This window comes from Lithobates pipiens, unplaced genomic scaffold, assembly GCF_037356315.1.
Source record: "Lithobates pipiens isolate NorthernLeopardFrog02 unplaced genomic scaffold, aLitPip1_a1.2 Scaffold_27, whole genome shotgun sequence".
NCBI classification, from domain to species: Eukaryota; Metazoa; Chordata; class Amphibia; order Anura; family Ranidae; genus Lithobates; species Lithobates pipiens.
In genome coordinates this window covers 226,177,603-226,204,190 of record NW_027507788.1, presented here as the reverse complement: position 1 = coordinate 226,204,190, position 26,588 = coordinate 226,177,603, and the positions used below count along the sequence as shown (strand labels likewise).

General features: G+C 44.2%; 1 protein-coding gene across 1 annotated transcript in view; it reads left to right on the top strand.

Annotated features, from left to right (window-relative positions):
* The window catches only part of LOC143934585 (uromodulin-like), a 29,192-nt gene extending 2,836 nt beyond the window's left edge, over nucleotides 1-26,356 (top strand). The window contains exons 2-10 of the mRNA XM_077458329.1: nucleotides 1,795-1,854; nucleotides 2,705-2,812; nucleotides 12,199-12,413; nucleotides 14,389-14,543; nucleotides 17,403-17,639; nucleotides 19,643-19,799; nucleotides 22,437-22,509; nucleotides 23,553-23,591; nucleotides 25,899-26,356. Of these exons, the coding sequence (XP_077314455.1) occupies nucleotides 1,809-1,854; nucleotides 2,705-2,812; nucleotides 12,199-12,413; nucleotides 14,389-14,543; nucleotides 17,403-17,639; nucleotides 19,643-19,799; nucleotides 22,437-22,509; nucleotides 23,553-23,591; nucleotides 25,899-25,963 (1,095 nt within the window). The 5' untranslated portion in view covers nucleotides 1,795-1,808 and the 3' untranslated portion in view covers nucleotides 25,964-26,356. The remainder of the gene's footprint in view (nucleotides 1-1,794; nucleotides 1,855-2,704; nucleotides 2,813-12,198; nucleotides 12,414-14,388; nucleotides 14,544-17,402; nucleotides 17,640-19,642; nucleotides 19,800-22,436; nucleotides 22,510-23,552; nucleotides 23,592-25,898) is intronic.
* The last annotated feature ends 232 nt before the right edge of the window (nucleotides 26,357-26,588 follow it).

Below are 26,588 nucleotides of genomic sequence, written 5' to 3'. Positions count from 1 at the left end.
AACAAACATGCAAATTAGCTGTTTTGGAGCAACATCCGACTGTGTGTGCGCTCCATCGGACAAACTTTTTTGGTTTTCATCTGACTTTTGTTGGCTGTGCGAACGGACAAACTTTCTGGCGACAAAAGTCCGATGGAGCAAAGTCTGATCGTTGTGTACAGAAAACCATCGGACTTTTGTACAAAGTACAAACACGCATGCTCAGAACCAATGCAAAAGATCAGACGACAATACAGAAGTTGACCAAAGGTGGCGGTAAAAAGCAGAAAAACCAGGTGATTTGGTGAAAGTTGGCTGAAAAAGTCCTGCTGTGTGTATGCGATACAAGTTCACGGCCGACGCCCTTTGTACAAAAATCCACGGGAAAGTTTGTACAAAGTCCGATCGTGTGTATGAGGCTTAAAAGAGAATGTAAAATCAGCTTCTAGTGTGTATGGTCAGCTCACCAATTTTGCATTACAGGTTTGAACCGTATTGTTTGTTTGTAGTTTTGAAAATAAATAATAATAATCATGATAATAAATATATACATAATATTTTCTTAGTATGTTACAAAGTCAATAAAAATAATGAATATTGTAACCTATATGGATGTTCATAGTTTTTTTTTTTTTCTTTGTATTTGTTTATTTAAATTTATTCTTTTTTGTTTTATTTTGGGTTTTACTATATTGCATTTCAGGTTTGAATCAAATTGTGCATTTGTAGTTATAACTTAATATATTCAATAGATATATATAATTAAATTATAATTTTTTTTCTAATCACATATTGTTCAGTCTAGTTTATTTGTAGTTACAACGTAATATATGAAATATAAATATATGCAATATACACACACACACACACACATATATATATATACATATATAAAATTAAATGTATTTTCTTTCTAATCAAATATTGTTAAGACTAGTTTTTTTGTCATTATAACTCAATATATGTATATATATATAAAATTACATGTTTTTCTCAAATCAATTGTTCAGTCTAGTTGTTTTGTAGCTATAACTTAATATATGCAATGTATATATATATATATAATTAAAGTATAATTTTTTTTCTAATCTAATATTGTTAAGTCTAGTTTATTTGTAGTTATAATGTAATATATGAAATATAAATATATGCAATATATATGTATATATTTTTTTATTGTTATAGTTTTTTTGTCATTATAAACTCAATATATGCAATATATTATATATATATATATATATATATATATATATATATATATATATATATAAAATTATATGTTTTTCTCAAATCAAATATTGGCAAGTCTAGTTTTTTTTTGTAGTTATAACGTATTATGTGCTTCTTAGCTATATTTTATATATATATATATATATATATATATATATATATATATATATATATAGATAGATAGATAGATAGATAGATAGATAGATATATAGATAGATATAATTAAATATCATTTTTTTCTAATCAAATATTGTTAAGTCTATTTTTTTCTTAGTTTTAACTTAATATATGCAATATATATATATATATACACATCATTTAATTTAATTTTTTTTCTTCAAATAACATATAAAATAACAAATAAGTCTAGTATCTTACATATATATATATATATATATATATATATATATTGCAATATATAAAGATGTTTGTTTGCTTTTTTTTGTTGTATTTATTTTGTTTTATTTTGACTGTATAAAACTTTATATAAAATAATGCGAAACTCTGTAGGACTTATTATTATTATTATTATTTTTGCTAAATCACAAACAGAAATGAGTTACTCATATAGGATGTATTTTCTAGGGTCCCTGATCACCATGAAGACAACACTCCTGCTCTCTGTACTGTGCGCTGTCATGGCGGGTGAGTGACGTTTGTCTCCTTTTATCTTATAATAACACATGTGGAATACAGAGACAGCGATCGTTCCCCAGAGATTGGAGGGAACGATTGGGGAAGGGCAAATGGACTAAAAAAAAAAAAGTGAGGAAGATCCGTTCTCTAATTAAAGTGTATCTAAGCCCCGAAAAATAAATATTGCATTTTACTGGCAGCTGCTTTCGTTTTCTTTTTTCAGACTTTTTCACATATTTTGTCCTGGGGATCGTACCAGCCATTCACTCACCATATTGTGTCTATGAACAAACAGTGTTATTGCCTTAGGACCACACAACACCTGCACCATTCCTCATCTGCATAACACAGGAGGAAGGGGTTCTGTAGCTCACAGAACTAAACTGGGCTGGACCTGATAACACTGTTTGAGATATGACTGCAGAGTACACAGGAGAGCTCTGAATTGCTGGCAGGATCAACAGATATAACAAAACTAACTATGAATTAATAGCAGCCCCGTTTGTCTACTAAATAGCAGCACAGTCTTCCTGCAGGTGCAGGAATGTGTGCGATTTACATGCATTTCCGCACCCGCATGTATGTGAACCTAGCCTTATTCACGAACTCGGGTGAATACAACACAGGAGAGGAGTGTTGTGCACTTTGTTTATGAATTGTAACACTTTGAAAACAAGTTTGTATATTGCAACATTTGGATACAAGTTGCAGAAGTTTGACACAAATTGAATTGTTTTTGAAACACTTTGAAACCCCCCCGGACATTATCTCTGATTTATTTATTTTTAACCTTGTATTACACAGTAGATGGATCTGAGGAACACAGGATGTACTTTCATGTTTTTTTCTGTCTCTCCAGTGGCCGCGTCTGAAGTCTGTGGAAGTGAAATCTGTGCTACTGATGAGAGTTGTAACAATATCACTAATACCTGCAAGTGCAATTCAACTCTCTATCCATTCGTACGAGGTATGCTATGCTATAATACAATGGTTACAATGGGCCACGTTTAAAACCAAATATTACATTTATGAATTAAAATACATTTATACGAATATACCATATGAGGAGCATGTAACACACATGTGAAATAGTGGGAATTTGTATTGGCCCGTGTATGAATGAGCCATGGATAGTAGATGGTGGATAGTAGAGGTATAATCTGACCATCTGCAGGCTGGCTGTCACATAAACATGTACAGTTGGATTGCTGTGGGTAATATGGAGGCAGGTGTAGAAATCAGAGCAAGACCTCACTGATATTGACTTATCTTGTTCACATTTGAAAAATCACTGTTTGCATCAAGATTTGTGGCTTAGTGAAGCCTGTATAGGTGAAATCCTGAAAAAAGTAATTGTTTTTTTATAGGACTTCTGTTTACTCCCCATACAAGACTTGCAGAGTTCCCTGAAACCATAGCATTCCTTAAGAGGTTCTTAGGGGTTCCATGGAACCACAGGGTTCCTCCAGAGGTCCCTAGGGGTTCCATGGAATCATAGGGTTCCTCCAGAGGTTCCTAGGGGCTCCATGGAATCATAGGGTTCCTCCAGAGGTTGCTTGAGGTTCCCTGAGCAAATTCTTCCACTCACATAAGTTTGGTCTCATTGCTTCTCTTGGTGAATGACGGGTCTGGCGGGGGGGGACAGCTGATTTATAAAAAGGGGCAGGGTTTCTCATGAGACATCAATGACCATCTATGGACATGACCAAATATAGTCAATGTTGTCACTGGGATCCAAACACCTGAAAAGCTAATGTATTTGGCTTGTTTAGATGGAAAATTTAGTTCATTCATTCTGACTGCCAAATGTAAGGTGACATTACAATGTCCACTAATGTGAGGAGGGCACTACACTGATCATCAATGTAAGGGGCACTACACTGACCATCAATGTAAGGGGCACTACACTGACCATCAATGTAAGGGGCACTACACTGACCATCAATGTAAGGGGCACTACACTGACCATCAATGTAAGGAGGCACTACACTGACCATCAATGTAAGGAGGCACTACACTGATCATCAATGTAAGGGGGCACTACACTGATCATCAATGTAAGGGGGCACTACACTGATCATCAATGTAAGGGGGCACTACACTGACCATCAATGTAAGGGGGCACTACACTGACCATCAATGTAAGGGGGCACTACACTGACCATCAATGTAAGGGGGCACTACACTGATCATCAATGTAAGGGGGCACTACACTGATCATCAATGTAAGGGGGCACTACACTGATCATCAATGTAAGGGGGCACTACACTGATCATCAATGTAAGGGGGCACTACACTGATCATCAATGTAAGGGGGCACTACACTGATCATCAATGTAAGGGGGCACTACACTGATCATCAATGTAAGGGGGCACTACACTGATCATCAATGTAAGGGGGCACTACACTGATCATCAATGTAAGGGGGCACTACACTGATCATCAATGTAAGGGGGCACTACACTGACCATCAATATAAGGGGGCACTACACTGATCATCAATGTAAGGGGGCACTACACTGACCATCAATGTAAGGAGACACTACACTGATCATCAATGTAAGGAGGCACTACACTTATCATCAATGTAAGGGGGACTACACTGATCATCAATGTAAGGAGGCACTACACTGATCATCAATGTAAGGAGACACTACACTGATCACCAATGTAAGGGGGCACTACACTGATCATCAATGTAAGGGGGACTACACTGATCATCAATGTAAGGGGACACTACACTGATCATCAATGTAAGGGGACACTACACTGACCATCAATATAAGGGGGTACTACACTGATCATCAATGTACAGGGGGCACTACACTGATCATCAATGTAAGGGGGCACTACACTGACCATCAATGTAAGGAGGCACTACACTGATCATCAATGTAAGGGGGCACTACACTGATCATCAATGTAAGGAGGCACTACACTGATCATCAATGTAAGGGGGACTACACTGATCATCAATGTAAGGGGGACTACACTGATCATCAATGTAAGGAGGCACTACACTGATCACCAATGTAAGGGGGCACTACACTGATCATCAATGTAAGGGGGACTACACTGAACATCAATGTAAGGGGGACTACACTGATCATCAATGTAAGGGGGACTACACTGATCATCAATGTAAGGAGACACTACACTGATTATCAATGTAAGGGGGCACTACACTGATCATCAATGTACAGGGGGCACTACACTGACCATCAATATAAGGGGGCACTACACTGATCATCAATGTAAGGGGGCACTACACTGACCATCAATGTAAGGGGGCACTACACTGATCATCAATGTAAGGGGAAACTACACTGACCATCAATGTAAGGAGGCACTACACTGATCATCAATGTAAGGGGGCACTACACTGATCATCAATGTAAGGGGGCACTACACTGATCATCAATGTAAGGGGGCACTACACTGATCATCAATGTACAGGGGGCACTACACTGACCATCAATATAAGGGGGCACTACACTGATCATCAATGTAAGGGGGACTACACTGATCATCAATGTAAGGAGGCACTACACTGATCATCAATGTAAGGGGGCACTACACTGATCATCAATGTAAGGAGACACTACACTGATCATCAATGTAAGGGGGACTACACTGATCATCAATGTAAGGAGGCACTACACTGATCATCAATGTAAGGAGACACTACACTGATCATCAATGTAAGGGGGACTACACTGATCATCAATGTAAGGAGGCACTACACTGATCATCAATGTAAGGGGGCACTACACTGATCATCAATGTAAGGAGGCACTACACTGATCATCAATGTAAGGGGGACTACACTGATCATCAATGTAAGGAGACACTACACTGATCATCAATGTAAGGGGGACTACACTGATCATCAATGTAAGGAGGCACTACACTGATCATCAATGTAAGGGGGCACTACACTGACCATCAATGTAAGGAGACACTACACTGATCATCAATGTAAGGAGGCACTACACTGATCACCAATGTAAGGGGGCACTACACTGATCATCAATGTAAGGGGGACTACACTGATCATCAATGTAAGGGGGACTACACTGATCATCAATGTAAGGGGGACTACACTGATCATCAATGTAAGGAGACACTACACTGATCATCAATGTAAGGGGGCACTACACTGATCATCAATGTAAGGGGGCACTACACTGATCATCAATGTAAGAGGGCACTACACTGATCATCAATGTAAGGGGGTACTACACTGACCTTCAATGTAAGGGGGACTACACTGATCATCAATGTAAGGAGGCACTACACTGATCATCAATGTAAGGGGGACTACACTGATCATCAATGTAAGGAGACACTACACTGACCTTCAATGTAAGGGGGCACTACACAGACCACCAATGTAAGGGGGCATTACATTGACAACCAATGTGAGGGGGCACTACACTGACCATCAATGTAAGGAGGCACTACACTGACCATCAATATAAGGGGGCACTACACTGACCATCAATGTAAAGGGGCACTACACTGATCATCAATGTAAGGAGACACTACACTGACCATCAATATAAGGGGGCACTACACTGACCATCAATGTAAAGGGGCACTACACTGACCATCAATGTAAGGAGACACTACACTGACCATCAATATAAGGGGGCACTACACTGATCATCAATGTAAGGAGGCACTACACTGACCATCAATGTAAGGAGGCACTACACTGATCCTCAATGTAAGGAAGGGGGCACTACACTGATCATCAATGTAAGGGGGCACTACACTGACCATCAATGTAAGGAAGGGAGCACTACACTGATCATCAATGTAAGGGGGCACTACACTGATCATCAATGTAAGGAGACACTACACTGATCATCAATGTAAGGAAGGGGGCACTACACTGATCATCAATGTAAGGGGGCACTACACTGATCATCAATGTAAGGAGGCACTACACTGACCATCAATGTAAGGAGACACTACACTGATCATCAATGTAAGGAGGCACTACACTGACCATCAATGTAAGGAGGCACTACACTGACCATCAATATAAGGGGGCACTACACTGACCATCAATGTAAGGGGGCACTACACTGATCATCAATGTAAGGGGGTACTACACTGATCATCAATGTAAGGGGGCACTACACTGATCATCAATGTAAGGGGGACTACACTGATCATCAATGTAAGGAGGCACTACACTGATCATCAATGTAAGGGGGCACTACACTGACCTTCAATGTAAGGAAGGGGGCACTACACTGATCATCAATGTAAGGGGGCACTACACTGATCATCAATGTAAGGGGGCACTACACTGATCATCAATGTAAGGAGGCACTACACTGATCATCAATGTAAGGAGACACTACACTGATCATCAATGTAAGTGGGCACTACACTGATCATCAATGTAAGGGGGCACTACACTGATCATCAATGTAAGGGGGCACTACACTGATCATCAATGTAAGGGGGCATTACATTGACAACCAATGTGAGGGGGCACTACACTGACCATCAATGTACAGGGGGCACTACACTGACCATCAATGTAAGGAGGCACTACACTGATCATCAATGTAAGGAGGCACTACACTGATCATCAATGTAAGGGGGCACTACACTAATCATCAATGTAAGGGTACACTACACAGACCACCAATGTAAGGGGGCATTACATTGACAACCAATGTGAGGGGGAACTAAACTGATCATCAATGTAAGGGGGCATTACATTGACAACCAATGTGAGGGGGAACTAAACTGATCATCAATGTAAGGGGGCACTACACTGATCATCAATGTAAGGGGGCACTACACTGATCATCAATGTAAGGGGGCACTACACTGATCATCAATGTAAGGGGGCACTACACTGACCATCAATGTAAGGGGGCACTACACTGATCATCAATGTAAGGGGGCACTACACTGATCATCAATGTAAGGGGGCACTACACTGACCATCAATGTAAGGGGGCACTACACTGATCATCAATGTAAGGGGGCACTACACTGATCATCAATGTAAGGGGGCACTACACTGATCATCAATGTAAGGGGGCACTACACTGATCATCAATGTACAGGGGGCACTACACTGACCATCAATATAAGGGGGCACTACACTGATCATCAATGTAAGGGGGCACTACACTGACCATTAATGTAAGGGGGCACTACACTGATCATCAATGTAAGGGGGCACTACACTGATCATCAATGTAAGGGGGCACTACACTGATCATCAATGTACAGGGGGCACTACACTGACCATCAATATAAGGGGGCACTACACTGATCATCAATGTAAGGGGGCACTACACTGATCATCAATGTACAGGGGGCACTACACTGATCATCAATGTAAGGGGGCACTACACTGACCATCAATGTAAGGAGACACTACACTGATCATCAATGTAAGGGGGACTACACTGATCATCAATGTAAGGAGGCACTACACTGATCATCAATGTAAGGGGGACTACACTGATCATCAATGTAAGGGGGACTACACTGATCATCAATGTAAGGAGGCACTACACTGATCATCAATGTAAGGGGGACTACACTGATCATCAATGTAAGGGGGACTACACTGATCATCAATGTAAGGAGGCACTACACTGATCACCAATGTAAGGGGGCACTACACTGATCATCAATGTATGGGGGACTACACTGATCATCAATGTAAGGGGGACTACACTGATCATCAATGTAAGGGGGACTACACTGATCATCAATGTAAGGAGACACTACACTGATCATCAATGTAAGGGGGCACTACACTGATCATCAATGTAAGGGGGCACTACACTGATCATCAATGTACAGGGGGCACTACACTGACCATCAATATAAGGGGGCACTACACTGATCATCAATGTAAGGGGGCACTACACTGACCATCAATGTAAGGGGGCACTACACTGATCATCAATGTAAGGGGGCACTACACTGATCATCAATGTAAGGGGGCACTACACTGATCATCAATGTAAGGGGGCACTACACTGATCATCAATGTACAGGGGGCACTACACTGACCATCAATATAAGGGGGCACTACACTGATCATCAATGTAAGGGGGCACTACACTGACCATCAATGTAAGGAGACACTACACTGATCATCAATGTAAGGGGGACTACACTGATCATCATTGTAAGGAGGCACTACACTGATCATCAATGTAAGGGGGACTACACTGATCATCAATGTAAGGGGGACTACACTGATCATCAATGTAAGGAGGCACTACACTGATCATCAATGTAAGGGGGACTACACTGATCATCAATGTAAGGGGGACTACACTGATCATCAATGTAAGGAGACACTACACTGATCATCAATGTAAGGGGGACTACACTGATCATCAATGTAAGGAGGCACTACACTGATCATCAATGTAAGGGGGCACTACACTGACCATCAATGTAAGGAGACACTACACTGATCATCAATGTAAGGGGGACTACACTGATCATCAATGTAAGGAGGCACTACACTGATCACCAATGTAAGGGGGCACTACACTGATCATCAATGTAAGGGGGACTACACTGATCATCAATGTAAGGGGGACTACACTGATCATCAATGTAAGGGGGACTACACTGATCATCAATGTAAGGGGGACTACACTGATCATCAATGTAAGGAGACACTACACTGATCATCAATGTAAGGGGGCACTACACTGATCATCAATGTAAGGGGGCACTACACTGATCATCAATGTAAGGGGGCACTACACTGATCATCAATGTAAGGGGGCACTACACTGATCATCAATGTAAGGGGGTACTACACTGACCTTCAATGTAAGGGGGACTACACTGATCATCAATGTAAGGAGGCACTACACTGATCATCAATGTAAGGGGGACTACACTGATCATCAATGTAAGGAGGCACTACACTGATCATCAATGTAAGGGGGACTACACTGATCATCAATGTAAGGGGGCACTACACAGACCACCAATGTAAGGGGGCATTACATTGACAACCAATGTGAGGGGGCACTACACTGACCATCAATGTAAGGAGGCACTACACTGACCATCAATATAAGGGGGCACTACACTGACCATCAATGTAAGGGGGCACTACACTGATCATCAATGTAAGGGGGCACTACACTGACCATCAATGTAAGGAGACACTACACTGACCATCAATATAAGGGGGCACTACACTGACCATCAATGTAAGGGGGCACTACACTGATCATCAATGTAAGGGGGCACTACACTGACCATCAATGTAAGGAAGGGTGCACTACACTGATCATCAATGTAAGGAGGCACTACACTGACCATCAATGTAAGGAGGCACTACACTGATCATCAATGTAAGGAAGGGGGCACTACACTGATCATCAATGTAAGGGGGCACTACACTGACCATCAATGTAAGGAAGGGAGCACTACACTGATCATCAATGTAAGGGGGCACTACACTGATCATCAATGTAAGGAGACACTACACTGATCATCAATGTAAGGAAGGGGGCACTACACTGATCATCAATGTAAGGGGGCACTACACTGATCATCAATGTAAGGAGGCACTACACTGACCATCAATGTAAGGAGACACTACACTGATCATCAATGTAAGGAGGCACTACACTGACCATCAATGTAAGGAGGCACTACACTGACCATCAATATAAGGGGGCACTACACTGACCATCAATGTAAGGGGGCACTACACTGATCATCAATGTAAGGGGGCACTACACTGACCATCAATGTAAGGAAGGGGGCACTACACTGATCATCAATGTAAGGGGGCACTACACTGATCATCAATGTAAGGGGGCACTACACTGATCATCAATGTAAGGGGGACTACACTGATCATCAATGTAAGGAGGCACTACACTGATCATCAATGTAAGGGGGCACTACACTGACCTTCAATGTAAGGAAGGGGGCACTACGCTGATCATCAATGTAAGGGGGCACTACACTGATCATCAATGTAAGGGGGGCACTACACTGATCATCAATGTAAGGGGGCACTACACTGATCATCAATGTAAGGGGGACTACACTGATCATCAATGTAAGGAGGCACTACACTGATCATCAATGTAAGGAGACACTACACTGATCATCAATGTAAGGGGGCACTACACTGATCATCAATGTAAGGGGGCACTACACTGATCATCAATGTAAGGGGGCACTACACTGATCATCAATGTAAGGGGGCATTACATTGACAACCAATGTGAGGGGGCACTACACTGATCATCAATGTACAGGGGGCACTACACTGACCATCAATGTAAGGAGGCACTACACTGATCATCAATGTAAGGAGGCACTACACTGATCATCAATGTAAGGGGGCACTACACTGATCATCAATGTAAGGGGGCATTACATTGACAACCAATGTGAGGGGGCACTACTCTGACCATCAATGTACAGGGGGCACTACACTGACCATCAATGTAAGGAGGCACTACACTGATCATCAATGTAAGGAGGCACTACACTGATCATCAATGTAAGGGGGCACTACACTGATCATCAATGTAAGGGTACACTACACAGACCACCAATGTAAGGGGGCATTACATTGACAACCAATGTGAGGGGGCACTAAACTGACCATCAATGTAAGGGAGCACTACACTGATCATCAATGTAAGGGGGCACTACACTGATCATCAATGTAAGGGGGCACTACACTGATCATCAATGTAAGGGGGCACTACACTGACCATCAATATAAGGGGGCACTACACTGATCATCAATGTAAGGAGGCACTACACTGACCTTCAATGTAAGGGGGCACTACACTGACCATCAATGTAAAGAGGCACTACACTGACCATCAATATAAGGGGGCACTACACTGATCATCAATGTAAGGGGGCACTACACTGACCATCAATGTAAGGGGGGCACTACACTGACCATCAATGTAAGGGGGTACTACACTGACCATCAATGTAAGGGGGCACTACACTGACCATCAATGTAAGGGGGGCACTCCACTGACCATTCATGTAAGGGGGCACTATACTGATCATCAATGTAAGGGGGGCACTACACTGACCATTCATGTAAGGGGGGCACTACACTGACCATCAATGTAAGGGGTCACTATGCTGATAACCAATGTATGGGGGCATTACACTGGCCACCAAATATAGAATTGGGATTTAACTCTTTGCCTCTATGGCAGCTTTCCCTGGTCACTCTTGTCATCCTAGGGTGGGCTTATATAGAAAACCCCTAAAGAGTATAATGTACATCAATTACATCACCTTCTCATCTCAGAAATGCTGAATGAATTTAATCTTTTTTCAGGAAGCCTTCCATCTCCAAATCTTACTTGTACTGGAGCAAAGTTCAATATACAAGTGTCAAAATGTTGGTTGGAAGTACATGGTTATAATATATCCGATATCAGGCTGAACGGCACAGACTCTGGATGTTTCGCAGTAAGGGAGGTTGTGGATGGAATATCGGAGATGACCATTCATAATCCAGTGGTAAATTCTCCCTGTAACACAGTTCCTACAGTAAGTTCTCTTAACACGGTCTGACTATTTGTTATACAAGAGAAGTAATAACTCATACATTAAAGTCTGTATAGACAAGAAATGCATAATTTAGGGTTTGAATGGAATAGAGAAGGATTAGAACCCTTGTCATTGAGTGTTTTACCCTCTGCATACTTGGTGTTCCATGTCACTTTCACCTCCAAGTCTGCCCGATTTCCTGAACCTACTGGTTGTAGATGAGATGGTACTGTAGAGAAAATCTCGGCATTGAAGCCGAATATTGCAGTAAAAGCTTCGCTTTTGACTGGTCTGGGAATATATTGACATTAATACCATAGTTGCCAACTGTCCCGAATTTCCCGGGACATTCCTGGGATTAGGACATTTGTCCCGAATTAATGTTGTTCTGGGAAATGTCCCGGGAAATTCGGTTTGTCCCGGGAAATTGAATTTCCATTTTTTCTGCTAGAGGTCCGCGGCCAGTGGAGACAATGTCTCCGCCGGCCGCCATTTTTAAGAAGATCAGAAGTTGGTCTTCAATAGAGAACCTGTGGCGCCGCCCACCCCCGCTGCCAGTGTGTGTGTGTAAAGTGTAGTGGGCGGCGCCACAGTTCAAAGTCTCCGCGTGGCAACGGCGGCATATCGGGGGCCAGTCTGTCACTGTGGATGTCGGGGCGGGAGCCAGTCGGATGTCGGGGGTCAGGGGGCCAGTCTGTCACTGTGTGGATGTCGGGGCGGGGGCCAGTGGTATGATAATGTCGGGGGCCAGTCTGTCACGGATGTGGGGGCGGGGGCCAGTCGGATGTCGGGGGCCAGTGGTATGATAATGTTGGGGGCCAGTCTGTGGATGTGGGGGCAGTCTGTGGATGTGGGGGCCTGTCTGTGGATGTGGGGGCCTGTCTGTGGATGTGGGGGCCAGTCTGGAGATGTGGGGGCCAGTCTGGAGATGTGGGGGCAAGTCTGTGGATGTCGGGGGCCAGTGGTATGTCGGGGGCCAGTGGTATGTCGGGGGCCAGTCTGTGGATGTCGGGGGCCAGTCTGTGGATGTCGGGGGCCAGTCTGTGGATGTCGGGGGCCAGTCTCTGGATGTCGGGGGCCAGTCTGGGGATGTCGGGGGCCAGTCTGTGCAGTATGTGGGGGCCAGTCTGTGGATGTGGGGGCCAGTCTGTGGAGTATGTGGGGGCCGGTCTGTGGAGTATGTGGGGGCCAGTCTGTGGATGTGGGGGCCAGTCTGTGGAGTATGTGGGGGCCAGGCTATGGATGTGGGGGGCAGTCTGTGGATGTGGGGGGGGCGGTCTGTAGATGTCAGAGGGGCACCAGATGTAAGGAGGGGCTCCGCTGATGGACACAGATGTGAGGAAGGTACCTCTAGTGGGGCACCTGATGTAAGGACAGACTCCGCTTGGGACACCTGATGGCATTTGGTGGCAGCCAATGTGGCAGGTGACACGCTCAGGGCTCCCACTGATTCGGCATTATGGTGAGTTGAATGATTTCATTTCATATTACAATGTAATAATAGAAATAATGCGCTTCAATCATCCTGACACCATAACAATCATGGCGCCGGGATGATTGAAGCGCCAACACCAGGTATTTGGAGTATCTTTATCTGCTGATTGTCAAACTCTGGACAACACATATTGCTATTGTGGTGTAGGAATGGGGGGCTGCTGTCCCTCCTTTCCCTCTCCCCCCCTCTTTTCCCTCTTCATCCCGCATTCATCTCAGACTCTAACCACACCCCTTTGAGCCACGCCCCCATGTAAGCCACGCCCACCATTTTATGTAAACCACGCACATATTTTGCCGCGGCACGATAACCGCATGCCCCGCCCCCTAATTATACCATTACTCCGCCTACTGCCAAAGAAGTGTCCCGATTTTTTTTTTTACATGTTGGCAACTATGTAATACTATTTCCTAATGTACCTATCACTGTATGGCAGGTAAGTTTTCCTTCCCCGTCTAATGACTTCTGTGCTTCCTACAGGTAAATGAAACCCATGTCACATACAGTAATCAGCTGCGTATTTTTGGCAAGACGTATCCGATCCGAACAACAAATGACGTTGCCGTGAATATTTCCTGTTCCTACCCTCTGCTTATAAATGTCACTCTTAATGTGACTCTGCACCCAGTAATCGGGTAATTATTATTATATGATGTCGGTCTTTAAGGAATCCATGCTGACTCTCTCTTATAATATTACATTCTAGCACATACTCATGTGTAAGTGGCCCTTAAAGTAGAGCTTTATGCAGGGGCGGACTGACAACTCATGGGGCCCCCGGGCAATAGGAGATTATGGGGCCTCCGGGCAATAGGAGAAGATTATGGGGCCCCTGGGCAATAGGAGATTATGGTGCCCTTGGGCAATAGGAGATTATGGGGCCCTTGGGCAATAGAAGATTATGGGGCCCCCGAGCAATAGAAGAAGATTATGGAGCCCCTGGGCAATAGGAGAAGATTATGGGGCCCCTGGGCAATAGGAGAAGATTATGGGGCCCCCGGGCAATAGGAGATTATGGGGCCCCCGGGCAATAGGAGATTATGGAGCCCCACAGTATACACAAACACAGTTTTGTGGAGTATAAAAGCTCTTCGATTGCTACATTTCTTCTCAATTTTCTTTTTCCCAACCTGACAAGGTCATCTAAAGGATATTTGTGGAATAAAAAAGGAAAATAAACATACATACTCACTTCTATGCTGCAGTATTGGTGTGATTCTGCTGTTGCCCCATGTCAGCTCCCAGACCAGAGAAATGAGCAATCACATGACTGCTGATCTCTCAGTTCTCAGTCTGCTTGCAGCAAGGAGCGGAGACTGTCTCCTCTGCCCCTCCAGCACTAACTAGAGCACTGGGAAGGGAAGAGAGGGGGAGGCGGGTGCAGCTGTCTCTGGCTCTCAGCTGTGCACTAAGAGGTGGGGCCAGGGGCAGCCTGACCATTCGGGCTCTCGGGCACTGCCTGAGGGCCTCATGCCACTTAGGGGCCCCATCAGGGTTGCCAGCCTCAATGAAACCAGGGACAGTATGTAAAAATCTGTATTCTTTTAAAAAAAATCCCAAGATTATAGCTGCCCCGCCTCTCCAGTACATTTTCATTGTGTGTATGTGTATTCTGTGTGTGCATACTGTGTGTGTATATTGTGTGTATACTGTATGTGTGTGTGTGTCTATACTGTGTGGCCCCATAATCTATTGCCTGGGGGCCCCATAATCTCCTATTTCCCGGGGGCCCTATAATCTTCTTCTATTGCCCGGGGGCCCCATAATCTTCTCCTATTGCCCGGGGGCCCCATAATCTTCTTCTATTGCCCGGGGGCCCCATAATCTTCTCCTATTGCCTGGGGGCCCCATAATCTCCTATTACCCAGGGACCCCATAATCTTCTCCTATTGCCCGGGGGCTCCATAATCTTCTCCTATTGCCCGGGGGCCCCATAATCTCCTATTGCCCAGGGGCCCCCATAATCTCCTATTACTCAGGGTCCCCATAATCTTCTCCTATTGCCTGGGGGCCCCATAATCCCCTATTGCCCAGGGGGCCCCATGAGTTGTCAGTTCGCCCCTGGGTGGGGCCAGCTGTCAATCAGGCAGCCAGGTGGATCCAGACAGTATTGTCACGATCCTTCCAGAGCCTGGAGGTGCTCTGCCACGCCATTGCTATCAGCTTACTCGGGGTCACAGGAGAGCAAAAGTAACTGCACCCCGTCACCCATAAAAGAAGTATGGACAAAAAAACGTGGCTATTCATCTGTTTTAAATTGCCTTTATTGGTCTAATTCGCAAGCAAATTCATTTTAAACCTTTGTGGTGCATCTGGAATTGTATATTAGTTTTACCTCCTCCACCAGTATACACGGCGCTGAAGAAGAGATCTAATGGGTTTTCTCTTTCTTTATCCTCAGTGTGAATATCTCAGTTCTGCGCACACTCTGTATATTGGCACAGATCCATGCAGGGGCATAACTATAGGGGTGCAGCAGTCGCGACCGCAACTGGGCCCTGTGATGCAGGGGGCCCATGCAGCGTCCTCTACATATGGCCGGCAGCAGCATAGGCAGCTAGGGGTACCAGTGCACCATGCACACGGGTGACTGGAGGTGGAGGGTGACCATGAGAGCTCCATGCTCGACTATCGCACTGGCTGCTCTTTAGTTGTGCATTCCCCGCATGACCTGTGTCCTCGGCCGGCTCCTCAGAGTACCCCTCTCCTGCTCCATGCATTGCCGCTCAGTCCGATGTCTGTTCTCCCCAGCCAGAGTCCCGCCCCCCCGAGTCCGGCCCACACTGCACTGCATACTTCTCCCGGGTAAACAAACTTTAAGCACACAGATGCAGTGCAGCCCTATGAGAGCCCCCCGGAGGACACTGCAGGCTTGTCTGCCAGCCCCCCTCCTCCCCCGTCATACACAGATGATGAAAGGTCTTTCTGGGAGATATGCTGATCGCCCGTCCAGCACACTGGATGGAGCCCAGGCCAACATGGGTGAGTGCGCGGCCTGCAGCTTGGTCATGGTGAGTGAGAGGACCCCATCCCCCACACACCATTACATACCCCCTCCATCTCCCCCTGGGGACAGGGGCCCCTTCTCACGTGGAGACAGGGACCCCCATCTCCCCTGGGGACAGGGACCCCTTCTCACCTGGGGGCAGTAACTTCATCTGTCCTGGAGAAAAGGACCTCATCTCTTCTGGGGACGGGGACCCCATCCTGCCTAGGGACAGTCCCCTAATGCGGCACCTAAAAATAAAAAAAATAAAAAAAACTACTGATGCCAGTGGTGGAACTACAGGGCTCACAAAGGTCATACCTGTGACCACGCCCTGGAGTTCCACTGCCGGACTTGGAAGGAAGGGCCCTGGCTGGGGTTCAGGGGGGCCCTTCATGGTTTCTTGCATCGGGGGCCCTGAAGGTTCTAGTTATGCCACTGGCTCCATGGCCACACACCTACAAGGGTTCCTAGGTAGGTGACCTTCTGTTGTGTGTTTATTTTCTAGGAGCACGGTGATAAGCGGAACTACAGGAAATGGAAGTTATGTAGCCGTAATGATGGCCTATAAAGATGAGTTTTTGACCCCTCTCTCCGACTCCGACTCCCTGACGGTGGAAGATAATGTCTACATCTCGGTGTTCATACCAGATCTGGATGTGAACACCTTCAATCTCAGTGTGGTGAATATTTATGCCTCTCCTACCATTTCAAGCGACCAAAAGTACTATCTTCTTAAGGACGGGTAAGTACACAGTGCACTGATAAGCAATGCTGTGTGATCTTTGTACACATAGAAGTTGGTTTACTAAAGGCGAATATACTGTGCACCGGAGGGGCAGTTGCGCTGGATCAGAGGGAAAATTGACTTCTATCATCCAATCATGTGCGAGCAAAAACACTTTTTTTTTATTTTCCTTGCAAGTTCCCCCCCAGATCTAGAGCAACTTCCCTTGTAGTGCACAGACTATTTGCCTTTAGCAAAATCAACCCCTTTGACTACAGAAATAATTCACTAATATTTCACAGAACAATATGTCACCTCAAAGTGATACTAAAGTCTTTTTTTTTTTTTTTTTTTGTTTAAAAATAACAAACATGTTATACTTACCTGCTCTGTGTAATGGTTTTGCACAGAGCAGCCCCAGTCCTCCCCTTCTCGGGTTCCTCACCGGTGTCCTATCATATAAAGTCCCCCATCGGATAGTGTCCGCTGTGTACTGCGCATGCAAAATGTTTATAGCGCAAAAAATAAAAACCGCAGAGGTGATCAAATACCACCAAAAGAAAGCTCTATTTGTGGGAAAAAAAGTACGCCAATTTTGTTTGGGAGCCACGTCGCACGACCGCGCAATTGTCAGTTAAAGCAACGCAGTGCCGAATCGCAAAAAAGGGGCCCGGTCCTTTGGCTGCAAATTGGTCCGGGGCTGAAGTGGTTAAAGCCCAACTCAAACTTCTTTTTTTTTCTTTTAGTTTTAGATGGGGGAAGGGTTAGAACCCCTGTAATGCCGCGTACACTTGATCAGAAATCTCCGCCAGCAAAAGTTCGAGAGCTTTTGGTCGGAAAATGCGTCCGGTTGCACGCTCCATCGGACTTTTGCTGGTGGAATTCCAGCCAGCAAAAGATTGAAAGCAGGTTCTCAATTTTTCGTTAGGAAAGGGTCTCGATCGGAAATTTTTTTTTCCTCAATGTGTTTTTTTCATTGAAGAGCCCATTAATACCAATATATACATACCAAAAGTATTGGGACGCCTGCCTTTACACGCACATTAACTTTAATGGCATCCCAGTCTTAGTCCGTAGGGTTCAATATTGATTTGGCTCCGCCCAGTATGTTTATGGGAATGTTTGACCATTCTTCCAGAAGCTCATTTGTGAGGTCAGTCACTGATGTGGAAAGGCAAGGCCTGGCTCTTAGTCGCCCCTCAAATTCATCCCAAAGGTGTTCTATGGGGTTGAGGTCAGGGCTCTGTGAAGGGCCAGTCAAGTTCCTCCTCCTAAAAATTCGCTCATCCATTTCTTTATGGACTTTGCTTTGTGCACTGGTGGGCAGTTATGTTAGAACAGGAAGGGGCCGTCCCCAAAACTGTTCCCACAAAGTTGGGAGCATGAAATTGTCCAAAATGTCTTGGTATGCTGACGCCTTAAGAGTTCCCTTCACTGGAACTAAGGGGCCTAGCCCAACCCCTGAAAAACAACCCCCCCATCATAATCCCCCCTCCCCTCCACCAAATAACTTGGACCAGTGCACAAAGCAAGGTCCATCAAGACATGGATGAGCGAGTTAGGGATGGAGGAACATGACTGGCCTGCACAGAGTCCCGACCTCAACCAGATAGAACACCTTTGGGATGAATTAGAGTGGAGACAGCATAGCGGAGACGCTTATGGAAGAATGGTTAAATATTCCCATAGACACCCTCCTAAACCTTGTGGACAACCTTCCCAGAAGAGTTGAAGCTGTTATAGCTGCAAAGGGCGGAGCCAACTCAATATTGAACCCTACAGACTAAGACTGGGGGGTCATTAAAGGTCATGCGTGTAAAGGCAGGTGTCCCAATACTTTTGATAATTCATATATATATATATATATATATATATATATATATATATATATATATATATATATATACTATAATAAACATGTATATGCCATATATTGTTGAGCTCTAATAGTATGTGCCAGTATTGCGTTCTAATCTTTCGATTACAGTAAAAAAAATCTAATCAATGGTTTGTGTATCCAGGTGCCCAGCTAAGGATGTATCTGTTGACCAGCTAGCAGTGGTGAAGAATGGACTCGGCACTGAATCTCGGTTTTCCATGAAGGTCTTCAAGATTGCCAGTTCTAGCAGTGTCTATCTCTATGCCGAACTTTCACTCTGCACTGTGAATTGTACCGCGGTAAGGCTCAATATACACATAGAGGACGTTCTGTGATTTCAATACCTGAAGAAGCAGTCAGGGATTCTGTAGCCATATGGGAAAAACATATCCAATTTTCCCATTGTCCCAAGGGGCTCCGGGCACTCTCTTGCCCTGGATGAGCTGCCACTAGCCTGAGGGTGGCAGGTTTGGGGGTTAGGAAAAGCATTTGGTTAAAACTTCAGTGGTCCAGTAATGAAGTATGTATAACAATCCCCCCTTCCTCGTGGTGACCTGGGCACTGGGTGGCCTTGTCCCGGCACTGTAATTGTCATAGAGTCTTCTGAGTAATTAGGGGCCACCAGAGTTCTTACGCATAAGAGTGGTGGGTATTACATGATAGTCTACATGCCCATTCACTGAGACCTGAGGTCTGCCAAGGTGGGGTATTTTTAGGCTTCATTCACTCTTATGTGCTTTTGGGTACAGTGCATTGTGTAGGTACATTGTGTGTTTTAAAGTGGTTGTAAACCCTTACAAACCACTTTGACCTACAGGTAAGCCTAGATTAAGGCTTACCTGTAGGTCCAAGAAATATCTCCGAAACCTACACGGTTTAGGAGATATTTGCCCGAAGACGGGCACCGCTATCTACGGCGCATGCGCCGTAGACAGTGGCGCGCAAGCGCACTGAGCGGGGCAGCGCCGATGACGGCAATGCCGCGAGTCTCGGCTCCCGTGCGCATGCGCGGGAGTGACGTCATTGCTGCTCCGGCGAATTACAGTGCCGGAGCAGCGAGACCCACGGAGACCCAACAAGAAGATGGACGCTCGGAACTACAGGGGACAGCGGTGACTTCGCAGGCTCCTGTGTCAGGTAAGTGACACATAATTGACTACTATGTGATGCGATGCGATGCATAGTATTCCATTATGCTTTGCCTTTACAGGGAATGAAAGAGGAAGTAAACTCATCAGGGTTTACTTCCTCTTTAAGTGATCTTTGAAAGCATTAACATTGATCCCTACGCAACATGTTTTCCTGGAAATTGCATAATGATTTATATATAATAATGGGTATTTAAATAGAGCCAACAATGTATGCAGTGCTTTACATACTGTACATTCACCACAGCCCTCAAGGATCTTACAATCTAAGGTCCCTATCTCAAATGCATGGACACATACTAGGGCCAATTTAGACAGGAGACAATAATTCTACCGCCATGTCATTGGAGGAAACAGACCATATAGTGTCCCAGCTGGGAGGTTGAGGTCCAATGTGCTGCAAGGCAAGAGTGCTAACCATCAAGCAGGGGCGGACTGAGAACTCATGGGGCCCCCGGGCAATAGGAGATTATGGGGCCCCCAGGCAATCAGAGATTATGGGGCCACACAATATACACAAACACATACACGCACAGTATACAATCACACAGTATACACAGATATGTTTCTACTGGCTGAGAGGGTACTGGAGAGGCGGGGCAGCTATAATCTCTGGAATTTTACACCAAAAGCATGTCTGTAAGGGACATTTCAGAGACAGATGTAAAAATCCACAAATTTTTACATATTGTCCCTGGTTTTACTGAGGCTGGCAACCCTGATGTGGCCCCCTAGTGGCATGGGGCCCTTGGACAGTGCCCGAGTGGCCCAATGGTCAGTCCGCCCCTGCCATCAAGCCTCTGTCCCATCTAATCATTGCATCCTTATTAGGATTCTTGGATGAACTTATGGAGCAAACATATAATAAAAAAAAAGAATTGAACACCACCAAACTTAAAGATGCCATATGATTGCCCGATCTGCTGCTGTTTTGTAAACCAAGGAGGAGAAACATTGCTGTGTGTAATGGGTACGATAACTGAATTAATGGACATCTCCACACAGAAGTGGTGAATAAAATCATGTGTTGGCTTTGGATATTGAGATAGCCACCACCAGAATTCACAGTTCTGCTCATCTGCTGCAGCCGTAACATAGGCTAGCTTTGGCCCAAATCCAAGTCCACCCCTAACAAAGAGAATTGATGGTGTCATGCGCGTCCCTAACAAAGAGAATTGATGATGTCATGTGCGTCCCTAACAAAGACAATTGATGGTGTCATGTGCGTCCCTAACAAAGACAATTGATGGTGTCATGTGTGTCCCTAACAAAGACAATTGATGGTGTCATGTGTGTCCCTAACAAAGACAATTGATGGTGTCACACGCGTCCCTAACAAAGACAATTGATGGTGTCACACGCGTCCCTAACAAAGACAATTGATGGTGTCATGCGCGTCCCTAACAAAGACAATTGATGGTGTCATGCGCGTCCCTAACAAAGACAATTAATGGTGTCACACGCGTCCCTAACAAAGACAATTGATGGTTTCATGCTGCCCCAATACAATGTATAATAAATAGGTGATCGGGGAATGTGGCTTAGAGACACTGAAACCAATGTGGAGGGGAAATGACAATTACTCCAGGGAAGTCTCCCCATTGGAGTGATGGAAGAACCTGGTGTGCCCGCATTCTCCACCGTTTCCTTTGTGGGGATAACACAGGAACATGAAGGGCACGATGTGACTTTAGCATAGTTGGGGTGTTTCTTGGATACAATTTGCAGTTTCTTCATCAATTTCACTTGTCTGGAATTTCTGTTGAGTTACTTTTATTTCCTTTACAGACCTGCGGCCCTACATCCAGATCTAGTTATTCCCAGGACATTGCAGGAAGGGTCAGCATCTCTTTGGATGCAAGTAAGTCATCTCATGTTCACGGGTTTGTTATAGCAATTTTCTGTTTTTCTTCAGTCACATATATTAAAACCCAACTCCAGACAAAACATTTAATTTTTTTATTTTTTTGTGTTGGATAATGTGGGGAAAGGTTTAAAGCTTCTGCCAGTTATTAAATGCTGTCTTTGGTCCCTGTGGGTGGAATTGCCCCTCACTTCCTGTCTGATACCTGTCACCTGACCAGGAAGTAAGGAGAAACACACCAGAGGGGACAAAGCACTACAAACCTGCAGAGGTTCTACCCCTTCACTATTCTCAAAAAAAAAAGTCTTTATTGTTCCATGTGGACCCGTATAATTAACAGACCAATAAGGCAGCAAATTGCCCATTGTTGGGGTTTATTGTCCAATCTTACAGGCGTGTTAATGTTTACGGTGATCAGAGAAATATGAGTAGCCTCTACAATCAATAGTAATAAGTAAACGAGGTAGAGAAAAGAAGGTTGTACCATCATCCAAAGATTTAGAAGTAAGGGGATCGGGAGTCTGGTCCCCAGCAAGGTCTCACCGAGAAAAAAAAAGGGCAAATGGACTATCTCGCTACAATACAATGAGGGTAGATTCAAATATTTGAACAATTGTATAAAATTGTACAAAAAGGTATTAATACAAAAACATGACAGAAGAATCAGTTATCAGATTAAAAACATGGGTAACAGAGCATGTATATCACCAAAATAATACCCCCAAGGCGGGGAAGATCACGGTGGGATAGTTGATCACGGATAGCATCTCAACTAGTTTTGTGGATTGAGCCGCTTCATCAGGAAAATATCTGTAATTTGATTAGCACATAATCGATGATGTCATAGTCAATTTGCCCCTTTTTTTTTCTTGGTGAGACCTGGCTGGGGCCCAGGCTCCCGATCCCCTTATTTCTACGGTGATCACTACACGATTATTTCAGCCTACAGTGAATGTGAATATCATACGATATGTCCAGAAGAATGAGTATCAGTCCATTTGAGGTCTCCAATTAACAGATATGTTTCTCTTTATTTCCAGCTGAGACCAATTACTATTTGGATTCCAGCTCTCCCAGCGGTAAGTAATCTCTTACATTGAAAATTTTAATGGTGTAAAGTCATGTAGCTTAACATGTTCAACCCCTTTACAGCAACAACACCCTTATATGAGGGGGGACAGGGTGGGTGGACCTCAAAATACAGCCCCTGCAGATATGCTTCACTGTTCTGTTTGGGGAGCGCTCCCCCGGGGGCCTGCAGAACTGTGACTGAGCTGTCACCAACAGCTCACCGCCATCTGCTGACAATCAGCAGTTGGTAGGATTGGCCCTGGATTATGTCAGGGCCGTGCAGCCAATTACAGCGCAGCATGATCCAGAGGCCCTTCTACTGGCTTTTGGGTATCAGGGCCCATTTAAAACAGCAGCTCTCACCAGTATGGGTGATGGGTGAAAGCTGAAATCTATGAAATCATCTAAATTTCCATATGAAAATAAACAAATAGGGGAGCCGTATTACCTGCCAAAGGATTTGTATTTTTGTCTATCCAGTCCTGAGATGTACACAGCTGTGCCACACAGCCCACCCAGGAGGATGACACCATTTTCTATGTTACATCTTGGAATACACTAGTGTCCTCTCCCCACCTCCAGTCTGCTGAATTGTTTAGTGAAGGAGCAGTAGCACATTGATTAGGTCATCTCCCTGTTCACTCTGTTTTCTCCTCCTATCAACATGTTCCTGGTTAACTTTTGCATACAGCACACATAATTGGTATTCAGCCCTTGTGCTATTTCTCACTCCAGCCCTGCTGTACAGGGACTGCAAGAGGCTGATACCAAGTCACATTTAGGTACTTATGCCCCATACACACAAGCAGAATTTCCGTCGTAAAAATCTTGGGTGGTTTTTCCTATGGAATTCCGCTCAAGCTTGTCTTGCATACACACGGGTCACACAAAAGTTCTCTGAACTTTCGACCCTCAAGAACGCCAGTGACGTACAACACTACGACGGGCTGAGAAAATGAAGTTCAATGCTTCTGAGCCTGCGTCCAATTGTTTCCGAGCGTGCGTAGGAATTTTGCGTATCAGAATTGCCTACAGACGTTCAGAGTTTCCGATCGGAACTTTTTCCGACAGAAAAATAGAGAACCTGCTCTCAATCTTTTGCTGGTGGGAATTCCGCTAGCAAAAGTCAGATGGAGCGTACACACGGTCGCATTTTCCAAACCAAAAAGCTCTCATCGGTCTTTTGCTGGCCGCAATTCCGATCGTGTGTACGCGGCATTACACTACTTGCCTTAAAAACCGCTAAGGAACAATATTGTCTCCTTTTGAGCGTTTTCAGATTCCTGTTATTGGCCAAAAAATTATAAAACTCAGCCAGAGAAACACGTCAGATTTCCCATTTCGCCCCATTTTAACTGCCTAATTCTAACGACAATGACTAGGGGTGTTATTATCTATCCATATATTTCTATGCATGCATCAAGTGTTTATCTAAATATTTACTGATATTTGTTTTATTATAAATTAGATTGGAGGGTGATCAGCACTGACTGAGACTTTCAATTAGTGAGAGACAGTCTGAAGGCAAACAGCTTTTGTTGTGAAAATGTTCCATAACACCAAAATCATAGATACATATCTTGTATTAAATGCTATTTGGTTGTATTTATTCCCCCCCCCCCCCCCCACTGGACAGATTTCCCATCATTGTCTGTGTGGACAATACAACTGAAGTTGAGAGACGATCTCTGTATTAAAGTGTATATCCAGCCATTTTTTTTTTTACAGCTTTGGAAATAATCAAGAAGAGGATTAGAACCACTTTTGGGCTTTAATTGACATCTTGGGATATGTTAGAGAAATTTCCCTTTGCTTACTGTCTCAGTGACAATGGTTTCACCAAACAGGAAGTGACAGCAAATTTCCCCAAAGCCACACAGACAGAAATATATATATATATATATATATATATATATATATATATATATATATATATTTTTTTTTTTTTTATGGAAAGGTCAAAGTACCTATCAGCTTTGTTATTGCTGTCTGTGTCTTTGTAGCCAATTTTCCCTCATTTCCTATCTGGTAAAACTGTTGCCACCTTCACAGTGAATGAGGATAAATTCTCTAATGCGGCCATGCTATGCAAAAATGAACCACGTTCTTGACGTTCAGATTTTCCGACAACATTAGTGTGACCGTGTGAAAGCAAGACAAGTTGGAGCCGACATCCTTCGGGAAAAAAAATCCACTGTTTTGTTGTTGGAAAATCCTATCGTGTGTACAGGGAATTAGGAATGAACAGAAGATCTTCCATAGGAAGATGAAGCCCTTCCCGCTCCATTCCTAATATCTCCTGTGTGTTGTTCCAGGTTTCTCCATGCCTTGGACTTTGTCTGCTCTGATCTTCTCCTGGATGTTGATGAAACTGATGTAAACCCTCCAAGAACCGACCATCCCGGCACCATGAGACTTTGTCACATCGTCACCCCCAATGCTCTCAGCAGAGAGAAGTTATGAAGGAATCCTCTATCTAGTTCTTTTTTCTGTGGATGGTGTTGGCTTCATCATATATAACCCTATCTTAGATAACCGTGCCGCTATGCCTCCTGGTTATCTCTCATTTTGTACAGTGCTGATATTCTGCTTTTTTGGCTTAGAGGTGTCCGCTTTATGCCTGATCTATTTATTGTGTTGTATTTATTGTACGATAAGAATGGTTAATAGATTAGACAATATATAGTTATTTTGTATCCCTGGAGAGCGCACTCTGTACTTTTTACTGTTCTTTTACATAATCGCAATTACAATAAACTGCAAAGTAATGTAATTCAAAGTGTTTCTTTGCATTTTTTTTTCAGTCATTGTAGGTGCTATGGCCAGGGGAAGGTCCCTGCTAAGGAATAGATGAAAAAAAAAATATATATATATATATACCGTATATACTCGAGTATAGGTCGATCCGAATATAAGCCGAAGCACCTAATTTACCACAAAAAAAATGGGAAAACTTATTGACTCGTGTATAAGCCGAGGGTGAGACATGCCTGTCCATCCCTGTG